At 55.6% G+C, this 16,409-nt stretch overlaps 1 protein-coding gene across 3 annotated transcripts in view; it reads right to left on the bottom strand.

Moving 5' to 3' along the window:
- Nucleotides 1-1,640: 1,640 nt before the first annotated feature.
- The window catches only part of KIAA0232, a 70,901-nt gene continuing 56,132 nt past the window's right edge, over nt 1,641-16,409 (bottom strand). Inside the window, exons 7-9 of one of the 3 annotated variants that reach the window (XM_080665846.1) lie at nt 10,148-10,256; nt 5,674-5,771; nt 1,641-4,006 (exon numbers count right to left, since the gene is read on the bottom strand). In XM_080665846.1, coding sequence (XP_080521972.1) covers nt 3,827-4,006; nt 5,674-5,771; nt 10,148-10,256 — 387 coding nt within the window. In that variant the 3' untranslated portion in view covers nt 1,641-3,826. The remainder of the gene's footprint in view (nt 4,007-5,673; nt 5,772-10,147; nt 10,257-16,409) is intronic. The other 2 variants (XM_080665848.1, XM_080665847.1) reach the window with 2 other exon arrangements.

Here is a 16,409-nt window from a genome sequence, read left to right as displayed (position 1 = left end):
GGGGAAAAGTGAGGCTGAATCCTTAGGCCTCACTTCTTGCATACAACACATATGCTTCAAAGATTAACCCACCTGACATAAAGCACCTGGGTTCTAGAAAAACATGGGAGAATAGTCGTTTTTAAATATATTCCTATTGATTTCAAAGAGGAAGAGAGAGATAGAAACATCAATGATGAGAGAAGCATTGATTGGCTGCCTCCTGCATGCCCCCTCCTGGGGACTGAGCCAGTAACCCTGGCATGTGTCCTAAGTGGGAACTGAATTGTGAACTCCTGGTTCATAGGTTGACGCTCAATTACTGGGCGACACTAGCTGGGCCATGGGAAAATATTTTTATCCTCCTAAAGATGGAGAAAACATTGGAAAACATGCCTACACATTCCAGAAACCACACATTAAAAGATGGATAGACCAGCCAGTGGTTGAGCATCAACCCAGGAACCAAGTCGTCAGGGCATATGCCCCGTTTTTGGGCTCGATCCCTAGCAGGCAGCCGGTCAAGGATGTTCCTCTCTCATTGATTCTTCTCTCCCTCTCCTCTCTAAAAAATTCAATTAGAAAAACGATTAAAAAAGAAACAGAATACAATCTAAATCCTTCTGTATGGAGTCCACCTCTCTCTGCCCAGATGAAAAGCAAACACTAACTGGAAAGAAGTACTTGACTCAAGTCAGCAAAGGCATCCGCTTTTGGACGTCCAGCTTCAAACAAGGCCCGGGGCCTCCCGCTCTGCAGGACGTGGGCAGCACTGGCACGTGCAGCAGCGGGCACTCCCAAGGCTGGCATTTCCCCAGGAGCGGTCACACAGGGAGGCCACCGGCATGCCGCTCAGAGCGTTGAAGACAGCGCTCCGCAACGGAAAACTTGAGTCTAGATAACGGAGTAACAACTTGAAAAGTTAAGGAGGTCGAGAATTACCAACAAGAAGACACCGGATAAAGCCCTATTTCTGACCTTACAGAAGAGCCGTTGTGGCTCAGCCTTTAACGTTAATTTCTCCATGCACATACGGTCACGGATACATTCGGCTGTCAAGGCGTGTGTTGCACAAATGGCAGAAGCTAACATCTCAGAGTGATGAAGTACAGATGCGTCTTCCTTCGTGTCTTTAAAAATACACTGTGTGGCCTGGCCAGGTGGCTCACTTAGAGTGTTGTCCTGCTACGCCAAGGTGTTGGGTTCAATCCCCGGTCAGGGCACATACAAGACCAAGCAATGAACGCATGAATATGTAGAACAACAACAACAAATCAATGTCTCTCTCTCTCTCCTTCTGCCTCTAAAGCCAATCAATAAAAAAAAGTTTTTTCTTTTTTACAGTTTCTTTTTTTACAATGAATATTGTCATGTTAATATAGAAAATACACACTTTTTTCAGAACAGAAAAACTAAGCTGTCTGCCACCGAGGGACACAAATGCCTTGTCCTTTGCAAGATCAAGGCGGCTGGGGGGGGAGGGCGGGCTGTGGGCTCCTTTCTCAGCAGGCCCCACCCCTTTCTCCTCCAGCAAAGCAGCAGGCTGCGTTTTCAGTCAGGCCTGTCAGAAGGTATAACCCTCATTTGGAATGATGCGCATAATTATCATAATTACTATGACAAATAAAGATGACCAGCCTGTTTTTTTAATTTTTTATTTTGGTGTTAACTCCACAAGAAAACAAAAACTCAGTTACTCTGGTGTACGTGAAATCAGAACAATACAACCGCGGGAAACCTCGGCCCGGGACGGACACGGACACTCAGTGCTTCGGATGTGCAATGCGCTTCATACCACAGTGCGTCTCAGCGTTTTGCCAACTTTTTAAAAATGCTTTATCTTTGTGATCATCCATTCACAAAACTAAAAACCACACTTGCAACTCTGTAGCTGAAAGCCTCTGGCTTCAGCCACTTAGCTATGAAAACAAATAAATACATAACCTATTAACCCCTGGCCCACTGGTCATCCACCCCACCCCGTGGAAGGCGCAGCCAGCTTCCCGCGTGGGCGTGGGGCGAGGCTGCCCTCCACCACCTGGAGCTGTCTCTGATCAGAAGCAGCTGTACATCAACTGAGCTAAAGGTGGTGTCTGAAATAGTTATTTGTCTCTGCTACATAAGCAATGATTTCTAGGACAATTATCACTGTAATTTTAGGAATTTATAACATCCAATTCTTTTTTGCCTTTGCTGTTAAATTATATTTCAGTGCAGGTGCTAGTGAATTTTTAGGAAGCTCCGGAAGAAAGAAAAATACGTAAAACCTTATAAAATCTGTAAATAAATAACAGCAACGTAAAACCTTCCACATGCACGCGCGCGCGCACACACACACACACACACACACACACACGCACGCACACACACATGCACACACAAACCCACTTTAAAGTGTCAGAGCCGCTGCAACAGCCGGGCCCTCAGGGAGCTGCAGAGCCTGGGAGGATGCCACAGCCGCAGAGGGAGTTTTCTGTGTCATCAACTAAGGAAAAGGCAGCAGAACCCCATGCTCAGAGCAAGTCCCACATTTCTCAGCAGCCCCGCGCCCCCTGGGGAACCACTACGCTCACTGCTCACCCAAGTCCGTGGTGAAGCCGCCTCGTCCACGTCAGGCTTTCCTGCCTGAGGCTACACATGCTGAACTGATTTCACACGTTAGGTGTTTTTTTTAAATGAGTTGTTTAAAAAAGAAAAGCAATTTTGAATGTTTAGGTTTTGAGACATTCCTCCTAACTTCCGCCCGTGGCAGAGCCGCGTGAAGCGTGAGGAGGTGAAAGGGACGCACTGACCCTGGTCCCCGCGGAGAAGGGGAGGCGTCCGAAGGCAGTGACAGGTACGGGAGAAACCGATCCTCCACCTGCCCCCACCCACCCCACGGCATTGCCCGAGCATTCTCTCACACACAAAAGGAGATCTAAGCTACATAAAGCACAGCCACAGGAGTGGCAGCTGCAGCGGCCAAGGTTTCCTCGGGGTGATGGGGTGGCCTTTAATGCACTCAGATGTTTACGATTTTGAGTTCTAGGGCTTTCGGTTCAATGTAGATTCTGAGGAAATCATAATTTGCAACTAAAATCCTCACCCGGTATTATTAGACTTGCCCCACAGAACCCCGAAGGGTGTTCTGGTGTCAGTCCATTCAGCACAGCACAGGCCGGGGCCCACACGCCACGTGCCTCACGCACTACCCCACCCCGAATCCTTGGCTTCTTCAGTTAGCAAGAAAGTCCCAAACCATAGCATCTTCCACGGTACTCCAGCGGGACATCCTAAGGGAGAAAACAGCATCTTGTAAGTCTCTGAAAGCACGCCCTGTGGTTGCTACTTCCGACGTGCACGCGATCTCACTGGGAAGACCGCTCGGGTCACCCAGCGCCGCTCGGGTCAACCGGCGCCGATCCACTGCGGGAGGTGACTGCGGGGACGTCTCTATCCTGGTTCTCAGAGGATAAAGCCTAGCGTTCCGAGCTCGAGTCTCCGGAGGGCGGAAGTGGTCGCAGCCACTGTGGGGCTACGATGGGGACCGCGACGGACCACAGTCCGAGGGGAGTGACCGCGGGGAGATGCCAGGAGCAGTGGCATTTCTGAGACAAGCACATGCACACCCATTCTTGATTTGACAACACAATCTAGTCTATTTCAAAGAGCCAAGAATTTAACAGCTTGGAAAAAAATCTTCAACAGGATAGCTGTCCTCAACTCTAAAATAAGCAAGAAGAGAAAGAGAATTACTGATCGGACTCAGTTATTGAGAAGAAAGCTAAGTTGTTTAGATTAACAGGCCTCACAAAGGGCCATTCCCCATCACATTTCCTTTTTAACGGTAACGGGCGCTACTCTGCGGTCAGAGATGCGTTCGAGAGAAGAGCTCCTCCTCGCCGGGGTCGGCCCACTCGCCCGCGCCCTCCGAGCCCGTGTCCTCCGAGGCCGAGCTGGCGCTGGAGCAGCGCTTCCTGTGGGCGCCCCGAGGTGCTGCTCCGGGCGTCCTCTCCACCGTGCACCTCGCTTCACAGACAGAAGACACCTAGGGAAGGAACGTGTTCCACAGGTCAGACAGGCTGTTCCCAAGGCCACGTGGCCCAATACAAACACCGGTGAGTTCCTGTGGAGAGTGACACGCGTGAAGAGTCTGAGTGTCTCCCCTGATCCCGGTGGGTGTGGGCTGGGCATGGGGACGCCACGCACAGCCACGCCCTCCCGCGGCTCCCATTCCAAGAGGGAGACCACCGTGCCAACCAACAAAGCCCCCTCTGCAGGAGTGGGGGGCTGACCGGCGACGCATGGGGGCACTCAGACAGGAGTGCTGGGGGAGGCAGGTCTCTGAGAGGCATCCTCGCCTGAGGGCTGAGAAGCAGGCGGAGCCACAGTCACAGCCAAAGCTCCCCGGGGACTGGGGCTGGGCCTCGGACTAGGGCTCCAGCACCATCTGGTACTTTTTAGGAGGACTCTGCTGTGTGGGGCTGTCTCCCACACTAGAGGGTCAGTATCTCTGCCCCAGGACACCACATGTAAGTGGTGACCCCTCCCTAGTCATAGTAACCAGCATACTCCCCCCTCCCTTCATAGTAAACTAACAATACTACCCCCCGTAGTAACCAGTAACGCTTCCCTCATCCCCCAAAGTGATAGCAACCCCCCAGTCACAGTAACTAGCACCCCCACTCATAATAACTAAGTTCCCCCATCACAGTAACGAGCAACACCTGCCCACCTGTCACAGCAGCTAGGGCACCTGGGGACACAACACACAGGGCCTCGGGGGCACGGCAAGGGTTTGGGTTTCATCTAGGAAGGCAGAGGACCCTGGCTAGGAGTGTGGATCCTCACCGGCTCCAGTGCCCTCAGCGCGCAGCTGCATGAGCTGAGACACACGGTTCTGGAGTTTTGTGTGCCTCGGTGCCCTCTCCTGCACACAGTGTGACAGCACCTACCTCGCGGGCTTGTTGAGGACCACAGGGGGCAGGTCAGACCGGGGCGGTCATGTGCCTTGCTGTGGAGGAGGCTGAAGAGGGGCACAGCGGAAGAGGAAGACAGGGAAGGCCGAAGCTGACCAGGAGGGCGTGGTGTGGAGGGAGCCATGGCGGCGGGAAGTGCGGGAGGGTTTGGAATGGCTGAGGTGGGGGGGTCAGGACTGGTATACAGACTGCGTGGAAGGTGAGAAAGGGATGGACGCCCAAGGTTGGGCGAGAAGCTGTGGGAGGGAGGGACTGCGGGGCCATGGCAGCGAGCATGGACGCGGGAGAAGCCGCTAGACGACAGGGCGCTTGGGGAGAACATTCTCACAGCACTTGACACTGACAGGCACACTGGGAAGAAAAAGAAGCTTCCTGCAACTCACTCGCCTGCCGCCCTCTGGAGCCCCAGGCCTGCGGGGGAGCAGACACGCAGACAGGCCATGGCTGCTGCGCCGGACCCGGTACCGGAGGCACAGACGGGCCCCCGGGCTGTGCTGGGAAAGGTGGGAAGCGTACCCGCTGTGTGAGTGTGGGGAGGACAGGCTCAGGTGTGGATTCAGGGAGGCCACAGGCGCTGTGGACCAAGCGAAGGGCCGCCGAGGAGAAAGGTCGCAGCCCTGAGCTCAGTGCCAGGAGGGGAGGGCGAGGGTCAGCTCACAGACGCCCAGGTCTCAGCTTCGTGACGAGGGGCAGGGCTGCCGCTTGTGAGCCAGCAGGAGCAGGACAGTCCACTTACCCTATTAAAATCTAACGGGCGCTCTTCGTTACCCGGCCTTTCTTTAGCATCTGGATGCTCTTCTCTACCATTCTCTCCCTTGGCATTTGTATAACAGTCTGACTCATTTTGAGTGGAGAAGGGAAAAAAGGGAAAGGGGGAAATTCCATTAAGACACAGATATGACACATACATCCTTGTTTCATTTTCTGCTGAAAGTCAGAGCAGTTAGGCCAGTGGTCGGCAAACTGCGGCTCGCGAGCCACATGCGGCTTGCGAGCCGCGGTTTGCCGCTCTGTTGACTAATGAGTTTGCCAACCACTGAGTTAGGCTACCAACCCGGGGCGGGGGAGGGGGGGTCCCGTGTCACTAAGCAGCCAGCCAGGGCAAACACCAGGCAACTGAACCTTCTTTTCACAGACTGGGTCTTTACACCAGGCCAGCACCACCCTGCACTCCTGCTGCCTACCAGGACACATCCACTCAACCACGCCAACAGCCACGCCTCACCTCACTGCGCTTCACAGATTTACTTTAAAAAAACAACAAAACAACAAATGGAAGGCAAGACCCTCCGCCAGCAAAACGATTCCCACTCGCTTTCCTGTGAGCTCTTCGCACGGTGACGGGCACGGACCCGCAGAACCTCCGAGGTGTGCCTGTATCACGCCATAGCCGTGGGCCCAGGGACACAGGGTAAAGACACAAGGTCCAAGCTCCAAAGAGTGCGCATGGCATGGAGGGAGACCACGGGCCCCACGTATGCTTGTCTGACAGATGAACAAAGGGGTCAAACAGGAGGGACTGCGATGAGAAATCAAAGCAGGGACGTCCTTGCTTGCTCTTCAGCAACTCAACACAGACTAACCACATTCCCCTCATCTGTGCAGGGAGGAGAACGGGGCAGGTGGCTGGGTAGCGGCCCCCTGGGGGGGGGGGTGCGAGGAGCCGGAAGCTGAAGTCAGAGGAAGCAGGGCGTGTGTCCCAGGGCCCTGGAGCCCACACTCCGGACGGCAGGAGGCCCAGCCTACGGACATTCTGACTCAGCTGGTTGGGGAGGGTCTGGGGATTAGCATTTCCAGCACAGCTCCCAGGGGATCCTTTTCTCCAGTATTTTACGTCTGTAGATACTTTTATGGACTTTTATAATTCTGCAGTCAGAGTTGACTCTTCCCCCAGGGAGGGCTGACGCGCAGCCAGGCGGGGACCCTCCCCACGACTGGAACAGGCTGGAGGAGGTGCAGTGAGCGGGCCCTCGGCAGGCCTGGGTTCGGGCCGTTTTGAAGTCACTGTGTGTAGGTCCTTTGACACCCCAAGCATCCGCCCCTGGGTGTTCAACAAGATGGCTGCCTCTCCACAGAAGCAGAGGACAGGGCCGGCGGGGGCCTGGCTGAAAGGAAGGCTGCCGCGCTGGCCACACTGCCCGCCCATAGCCTGCTCCAGGCCCTCGCAGTTAGGAGTGTAGGTTGTGAAAGCAACCAGGCTCCAGGACAGACGACCCAGCTGGTTCCTGGTTGGCCACGTGTGAGGCAGAGGGGAGGCGGCTGGGCCTCTCTGAGCCGCCCCTCGTCACTAACACAGGAGCACACGGCCCTTCATGTTTCCGGGTGGCGGGCCCTGTGCAGCGTTGGCATGCCCAGTAACCTCTCTCCCGAGGGCGCGACCCAGCCCTGGGCTCGGGGATTGGCTGCCTCGGGACAGCTGGGAGGTCACCTTGCACTCTGATGAGGCAGGGACACCCGTCACCTGCCCTAGGAGGCCACCTTTTCCTGGGCGGCCTGACCAAGTCCCATCTCCCAGGCCCACCCCCGGGTCAGCACTGGTACCAGGTGAGGTGAGTGGCAGGGACTGGGACACACCTAGAGGAGACGAGGGTCCATGCCGCCTGACCCCTCGCTTTCTCCTCGGGCCTTAGGCATCCTCTATGGACGAAAGGGGGTTGTGACGCCACAGGAAAGGACGTGTCATCGCTGCCAGTGTTTCCACGACCCTCACGTTGGCGCTGCTGTGTCCAGGCCGTGACTGTGCCGGGCCTGTTCTAGACTCTTCTCTTCACAGCTACCCTGTCAGGGAGGCTTGGCTTCCACCTCTTTTTACAAACACGGGCCATGGAGGCACAGAGGGCGGGTCACTGCCAAGGTCCAGGAGCTGGTAGTAGGCACTCGCTTCCAACTCAGCTTTGTCTCCTGAGCCCTTAGCTGTTATCTCACTGGCTCCTCCAGGGCTCCCTCTAGGCTAAAATAACACATACGCTGCCAATGAGTTGAGTCAAGTGTGTGAGCTCTGGGGTCGCAGCCAGGACAGACCCGTCGGCAAGGCTCTGGGGTCTGAGTCCCGCATGGGCCCCCTTGCCAGGCACGCTGGGGCACGGCCATGCACTTCTGCTCCAGCCGGGCCTCTGCCTGGCACCTGTCCCTGCAGCAGATCCAGCTGTCACAGGGCTTGCCTCCTTATTCCCTCGGGTCCCTGCTCCAATGTCAGCTCCTCAGGAGGTCAGGGATTCGGTCTGTGGCCTCTGGACCCTCAGTGCCTAGACCAGTGCCCGGCACAGGTAGGCATGCAAGAAATTATTTGCTGAATGGATACGAATGCCCAGCAAGGCCGGCAGGTGGCAGAGCGCACGCCAGCCAGGCTCCCACGCTGCTCTGGGCGCCTGGACCAGCCGCCTCACTGTGACCCAGGAGGCTGAGTGCTCCCAGGTCAGCCCCTGAAGGAGCAGCATGAACTTGTCAGTCATCATTAGCAGCCTGAGAGGCAATGGGCAGGGCACGCTAACAAAGCAGGACTCCGTGTGTCGGAATCACTCTCAGCCTCACAGGTACTGGGCTTCCTCGACTCCCAGCCTGCCTGCGGCCCAACCCTCGTTCCGCCCTGGCCGCTCCAAGAGGTCCCTGCTGCACTGCTCAGGGGCACTCGGCCGTCCTACTGCATCTCTGTGACGTAACCCGCACCCAGGGAACCAGACTAGACACGAGTCAAGGCAGGTTTGTGCTCCTATCGCCCAAGCGTCTCCCTGACACCAAGCGCAGACCCCGGCTGCGGACAGCAAGGCCCTGGAACGGCGGGGAGACGGCTGGCCTCAAGCCGGAGCTTAGCGCTAGTGCAGGATTCCGGGCAAGTTATGAAAGCTGAGCATTAGCTTCCCCGGCTGAAAACTGGGGGTGACACTGCACAAGGCTTCTGTGGGAGCTATATAACAGCAAAGATATTGAGAGCACCTTGTAAATATTAAAGGGCAACCCAGACATTAGCTACTGGTAAAGCAGCAGGCCTTTACCAAATGCTGTCAAATAAAATAGACGCTAAAAATGAAGCCCCGCTCTGGGCTCCCCTTTTGACTCAGCAAACCTTTGGGAAGGAGGAAGGCGGGGTTCGGGAAGCCGTTTCTGTCCTCACAGACAGGACAAGCAAACACTCCGGCCGAGGCCAGGCTGAAGGGCCAGTGCAGGCCCTGAGCACCCAGGGGTGCGGCATCTGGGCAGTGAGGGACAGACGGCGCTGCGTCCACACTACAAACAGCTGGGAGACGAGACGTGAACATGCACACGCTAGCAAATGAGTTACGTGGCCTCAGGGCTGATGGGAGAGACTGTGAAACCAGCGCTGACGCCGTGAGACGCGGCAACGGGACCAGCTCAGCCTCTTGCGCTGATCCATTTAGGTTGCCTCCTTCCTGCCCGCCTCTCCCAGAATCTCAGACCGAGGTCTGTATAGCTTCTGGGTGGGTCTACCTAGGAGGCTCATAAATAAAAACCACCTTCCCCAAACCTCCTGGACCCATCTCTCCTCCCCCAGGTCTCCCCAAGAGCCCCCTTGCTGTTCACTCCTCACAACAAGTCACTCAACAAACTCTGGCACCCTCTGCAAACCTCCAGAAGCCGTTCTCTCCCTGCTGCCCGCTGGTGCCACACTGGGAGGGCCTAGGAACCCCGGGCCCTCGGCCTCTCTATTCCATCTGCACCTGCTGCTAGGACGGCTGTAAACCCAGACCCAGCACCCCGGTGAGCTCCTGAGGGTGGCCTTCCTCCCTGCACTGTCAGCTGCGCCTGACCCAGCGGGGCTCCCACACCTGGCACGCTCCTCCGTCTGCCTTTCTGGCCTCAGCTGCAGCCCTGCTGGGCCCGGAGCTCCGGGCCCTGGACTGGCCACAGAGCCTTCGGCTTCTGTGCAGCCGCTCTTTTCAGGCACTGGCCTCCCAGCTTTGCCACCTGGGCCTTCCTGCAGGCCTCGAGGGCGACTTCCTCCCGCAGCTCCCTGGGGGCTGGCACAGCCTCAGCAAAGGCCGGGGCTGCGGGTGCGTTTCCATGCCTTCCCCACGTCAGGCTGTGGCCGAGTGTAAGAGCAGGGACCGGCTCTCCTCCATTCGTGTCCCTAGCGCCTTTCATGCCAGCCACAGTGACACCTCATTTGTTTTGGACTGACGTTCAGAGCAAAAGAACGTACTGCTCTTAACGGAGGAGAAACGTGAAGGGAAGACCTAACAGCGTCTCCTTACCTTCGCACTCTGACGCAGGGAAAAGGGGCGAGTACAGGGCTTTCTCCCACCAGGTCTGCTTCTCTTGACTTCTGTTTATTCCTTGTACATCAGTGCTCAACACGGGAAACTAGAGTCAACCACATACAGAAAAAGTTTACAAGCTTTTGGGATAAAGGAAGCATTCAAGCATTAACTATGGACCACAAACCCAGTATTTTTAAATTGGTGAGTGTTTTGTTTTTTTCTGTTCTAGACCATGTGGATTTAAAAAAGCCAAAGTGATCACAGCATGTAAAGTGTGTTTTTCTTAAGAAGCACGTATACTGAAAGTGGAATGAAAATCTTTAACATGCACACACTAAAATTCTTACAAGGCAGAAACATATTACAGCAAATACCCCCAAGTAAGGCAAGTTTCTAGACTTTGGGAGTGCAGACAGATGGTCTGGTGTCTCTGCTGGTGTAGGTGCTCTAGAGAAAATGGGGGGACCCTCCTCTTCACACACCAGGCTTGAGGGAGTCAAGGAAGAAGAAATGGGACAGAAGGAAATTTTATAGCCAGTTTTTGGCCCAAATGTGTTTAAAACAGGATTACTTGCTTCAGTGAGAACCAGAAGGAAGTTGAGACTAAAAACCCAGTAATAATGCTGAAAGTAATTCCGATTCAAACCAGGACATGGCCTTGGAAATGGGGGGGGGGGGGGGGGGGGGGCGGGAGGAGGGGGGAACTCTGAGGCAGGAAACCCGTACACTCTGCATCTCCCTGGCCCTGCACAGTGGCCCCGGGCCCCGAGGGGACCAAGTCTGAATCCAGGCTCCGTCCCTGACTAGTGAGGCTCTCAGGCCCCAGCCAGATCCCGCCCACCTGCCTGGGCAGTGTGGCCAGTGGTCAGGGCAGCAGGCGTCCGTGGGTGGTAATCAGACGTCTGTGGCAGCTGCAGTGCCCACATGCATCCTGGCTGCTGGTGGCCAGGGCAACCCTCCGCCATGCTCCTCCTTCCCTGGGCCGGACAACAGGCTCTCCCTGGGGAAGGCCTGGTCTTGGTGTCTTCACCTCCCACAGCCCCCGACCCTCTCCACAGATGTCTGCTCAGGGCACAGGCCTGTGGACACTGCACACATCTTTACCGTTTTAGGAGACAGTTATTAGTGTTCAAGTTTAAAATCTGTTTTAGCAACTAATACTCACCCATTCTCTAACAGGACTGTTACTCTCTTAAAGTACTTTGTGGACCTACAACTTTCTGATTTAGCAACGGGGTGTTTTTTATTATTTAACTAAATGGGAAACGCACTTCAAACTTTCACTTTTGCTTAACGTAACTTCCCAGAAATGTGCCTAGATCTGAAATGGAGGGAGTTATGCTGTCACCCAGGGTCAGCTGGCCGTCACTGTCCCCTCCGGCAGCAGCTTCCTCTAACAATGACCCTTAGCGCTGCAATTAGAGCAACAGGAACGAGGCGAGAGGGACTCCCAGGCGAGGCTTAATGCAAACGAGGCCACAGAACGCCAGCTGTGCAGGCTGAGGGGGTCCAGGCACCACCCAGGAGCTGGGTCGGCAGGAGCGAGGCGGAGGCGTGGCACGAGTGAGCCGGACTGTGCACTTAAGGGCAGGACCAGGTCTTATTTACCCCTGCGCCAGGTAGGGGACCTGGCACACGCAGGTACTGGCGTCTGTGGACCCGCAGAAGACCCCTGCCTAAAGCTGCTGATTAGCAAGCACGTTCTCTCCCGCTCATGCTGAAACACTGTGAAGATTGTGCCAGTTTCTGCCTCAGTTTGAAGACCCTTTTCTGCATCCTCCATTAGAGTGGCAATCCCAATGGCAGGGACTTTCTGTCCTGTTTACGCTACACTGAACACATAATCAATGTGCATGCGTTATTTTTTATGCTGCCTTGTCTCCTGATCTGTTTTTTGATTAATATCGTTATTAAGCTCTGGCCAGGTCCTGTGCGCCAAATGAATGCCAGTTCAATACCCAGTCAGGCCACGAGCCTGGGTTTCGGGCTGGATTCCCGATAGGGAGTGTGCAGGAGAGGGTGTGACTGATGTCTCTCTCACACTGATGTTTCTCTCTCTCTCTCTCTCTCTCTCTCTCTCTCTCTCCCTTTCTCTAAAATCAGTAAAAACATATTTAAATATATAGTTAATACACAATATTATATTTGTCTCAGATGCACAACATAGTTATTCAACATGGATAGACCCAAGGACGTGATCGCCACGCCACGGTAAGTCTCGTGACCATCTGACACACATGACCTTTGCCAAACGAGTGTGCGTTATTCTATGACATCTTTCCACTTAGCTGTTTGAGCGTCTAGGCTGCACAGTAGAGATGACCATGCTGTTTAATGAAGTCTGTTTAATGTATTAACTCGACTTCCGTTTTGTTTGCGAGTGAGACGGAGAGAGGAGGAGGATGGGAGACCACCACCCGGACGAGCTGGTGCACTGCCCGACCTCCACGCCTCAGACAGCTCCTCAGCTCGCGTCCTCCCTGCAGGCCTCTCCTGAAACTGCCCTGCCCCGGGCGCCTGCCGGCCACCAGATTTATGACGGACACTCCTCCTCCTGCCACCAAACCTTACCCAGCCCTCCCCCTGCCCACAGCACCGGCCGCAGTCACTGAGCACAGCGCCACAAACGCGCGGTCGCTGTTCCTTGTGCCAGCACCGAGCAGCACCCGGCATGACAGGCTCTTCACAAGGACGAGAGAGAAGGTCAACGGAACCCAGAGAGCCAGACCGCACGGCCAGCTATGGGCAGCGCTCGGGAATGCTCAGCAGGTGGAAGGGGCAGAGGCTCCATTAAACTCGCTGCATGTTCCTGGTTCTGGTGAAGAGCAAGGACGGGGGTTCCTCTGTGAGTCACGCTCTGGACTGACTGCCACAGTCGGTTCTCAGTTATGGGGGTCACGGAAGGAAAAGAAAGCCTCCCATAAGCCTTGTTCCTTAGAAGAAGGAAATGTAAATGAAGGGATGCAGAGAGCGACAGGGACCAACGAGGGACTTGAGTCTGAGAGACTTGACAGACCCGACACTGGCTGTCGGAAGTTTCCCCTCACTGACAGGAAGTGCACACCAGAGCGAGAACTCGGCTCTGTCCCTCAGACGGGGTCTGGGACAGGTGCTTACCCCCTGGACCTAGTGTCCTTGGCAGCCACAGGGGACCTGCTGCAGGTCTCTGCGGGCATGCGGTCACAGCAGTGGGGATGGTCACATGGCTGCCGGCACCTGTGGGGCGGCCTGGGCGCCACCCCCATCAGCCTCTGGCCCCCGGCACACTGCCTGCCCCACGGCCTCCTCTCCAGAACTGCAAGCTCCTGCAGGCTGCACGACACAGTTATTCAACATGGAAAGGCCCAAGGACGTGGTCGCCACGATAAGTCTAGTGACCATCTGACATGTATGACCTTTGCCAAACGAGTATGTGTTATTCTATGACCGAGGCCTCCGACTCGGTTCTGTGCCTCGAAGTGCAGGGCACCAAGTCGGCAATCAAACAGGTGACAGGTGTCCTGCGACACACTCTGCTGGCCCTCAGGAGCCAGGAGCTACTGCAGGCAGGGCCTGCACACGCTGAGGAGTTCATTTCAAGCCTCCTGACCTTCGCCCATGCCGTTCCTCCTGCCCGTGTGCCGGCCTCCTTTCTGCCTGAGCCCGCAGGTTGTTAGGACGCCTCCCTGATTCTCGGGGTGAGGGCGCGCCTTGGGCTCCCAGGCGTCCTGTGCTCCCGGCGCCTTGCCCCCGACCGTGCAGCCTAAAATTCCCTGAAGATAAGGGACCCGCAAATCATGGACATCCACACAATGGAATAGTGTGCAGAAAATAAAGGAAGGGGGATTGGAATAAAGTGCCACTTCGGTAAAAAGAACCAATAGGAGGACATCGATGTGACCACATATTTGCGTATACATGTGGAGAACACACTCAAAGACCCCAGAACCCCTCGTGGCTGTGGCTGGGGAGGGACCCTCACTGTTGCGCTCCCTCTTTAAGGTTGGATCTTGAACCAATGAATGAATGACCTGCTTCAACCACAATAAGTGATCTGTTTACAATGTGGTCTTGGACTAGACTGGACTCCTCGGGGCAGGGACAGCGCCTTGTCAGGTATGTGATAAATGTTTGCTGATTGGAACTTCGGAAAAGAACAGTGATTCATGCTCCTGGGCACCCATTCTACTAGAAATCCTGCATGTGTAGTCCATGTGCTCGGACATGGTGGGGTGCCCAGACTGCCCTCTGGGGCCTGTCCTCACCCAGGGAAGGGCAGGCCCTGCAGCAGCTCTGAGGCTGACCAGGCGGAGAGAGAGGAAGGCACGGGCTCTGGTCCCAGCCCGACCCCATGCGGTCCCTCAGGCCCCTCTCCACCCCTCACGGATCTATGAAGTGACTCAGACAGCTCTGACCTGTGGTGCCGCTGCCGAGAGACAAGGGCTGATGGTACCAACAACACCTACACTAGCAGGCGACCGCAATGTCCTCTGAGGACTGTACTGGTGCTAGAACCTTCCAGACAACCCAGAATGCCGATAACACGTAAATACGTCAACATACTAGCAAGCGAGGAATATGGTAGTGTAGTGGCTGATGTGGAATCGCTTCTTCCCTCCTTTTCTTTCTTCCCAATCTGGAGCCAGGTGAGATACAAAGTACATACAGGAATGTTTAAGGATGAGAAGTGGGCAGTAAACAAAGGCGAGCAACATTGTTTCTGTCCTCAGCAAGTTAAGAATTCTGTGTTTCAGTTCAGTCTCTCTAAGGACATCCGGCAAGCTATTAGGGCAGCATTCCTGTCACCTGGGGCTTCCTGCCATCACATGCACCCAGGCCCGCACCCAGGCCTGATGGACAAATGAGGAAGGCACCCGGTCTGTATGCAAAGGGGCTTCCAGTCTAATGAGAGGAAGTACATCAGTGCCTCGTGAAGAATGGAAAACGCAATAAAAGAAGAGGCATGCGATGCAGGGGAAATGAAGAGGAAACTGCTGCTGATGGGGCGGGGGAGTGCAGTGGGAGAGGCGACAGGAGCTCGGGAATGTGCCAAGGAAGGAGGAGGGTCTGAGGGCGCCGGCACGGGGAGGATTCAGATGTGCCAAAGGTGGTGGAGTGCGCAGGACACATGGGAGGAAGGCGACTCGCGGCTGCTCCCGGGCGCCGGTGCCATGGCTGAGCAGCTGCTCCCGCGGGCCAGGTGCTGCTCTACCGAATAATGGCCGGAAGTGGGCAGACCACTGCGCTCTTGTGAAGCGGGGGGTGCTTTAAGCGGTATTTCTTGGACAATTTAAGCTCAAACACTCCTAGGAGCACAGAGGGGACAGTGACTCCCATTAACTGACTCCTGCTCTCACCCGTCAGGTTACGGACAACCCATCAGCCTCGGGAACGTGCGCTGGGATGAGCCGAGGCACCTGGCAGAGGTCCCGTGGAAGCTGTCGGGTTGCACGTGAGCGGCGGGCTCGTTTTACATGCACCGGATGTATGCAGGGAACGCTACACAGGCCCCACTGACTGCAATGCTGAGGCAGTTAGAGGGACTCGCTGCTGCTTCTGCAGAGCAGTGTGGAGGGCAGTTAGACGTGGGCAGAGCGAGGACAGGGCCAGCCACAGAAGGTCACCAGGGCGGAAAGCCCCGGGTGCTTGGCAACAATTGTAGGGTGGGACCTCCTCCCCAGGGTGAGCTTTCCTCCCCTAGCATACGCTGCTCATGCGGTTTGGACCCCTGACCTTTGATGCCTCTGGTCATCCGGTTTGGACCCCTGACCTTTCCTCCTTAGGCTAACATAGGCCTTAGTTGTATTTTAGCTTCAGGCCCAGAAAAGCAGCAAAACCAGACAACCGCATGGCTGACCTCAGGACCGGCTGCGTTAGATAATGACCCCCTGCCTTGGCGCCAATCCATCCGTGGAAACCCTGACCCTGAAGGACACACCTGGAAAACCGCTGAATATTCTACTGAGATCTTCCCCTGGGGCCTCCCCTACAATCTCCACCCTTAAACCCTCAGGAGGAGGACCCAGCACCTTCCCCCCCAGGGAGCACGGCTGTGCCTCCCCCCCACCCCGCCCCCAGCATGGCACCTTCACCTTCCTCACCTGTAAGCTCCAAGGGCCCTTTCTTTCCCTCCAGAACTTGTTTCCTAAGCACATGTCTTCTACACGTTACTCCTCCCTCTGTGGTTTTCTAAGCAAATGCTCTCTGATAGTCTGCGTCTTGGCTCTGAATTCTTCCTCAGCCAGAACTCGAGTACCGAGGTGGTCTGACCCCCGTT

Source organism: Plecotus auritus (assembly GCF_963455305.1).
Source record: "Plecotus auritus genome assembly, chromosome: 1".
Classification (NCBI taxonomy): Eukaryota; Metazoa; Chordata; class Mammalia; order Chiroptera; family Vespertilionidae; genus Plecotus; species Plecotus auritus.
The sequence above is the reverse complement of the archived record's forward strand: the minus strand, read 5'-3'. Positions and strand labels throughout refer to the sequence as shown.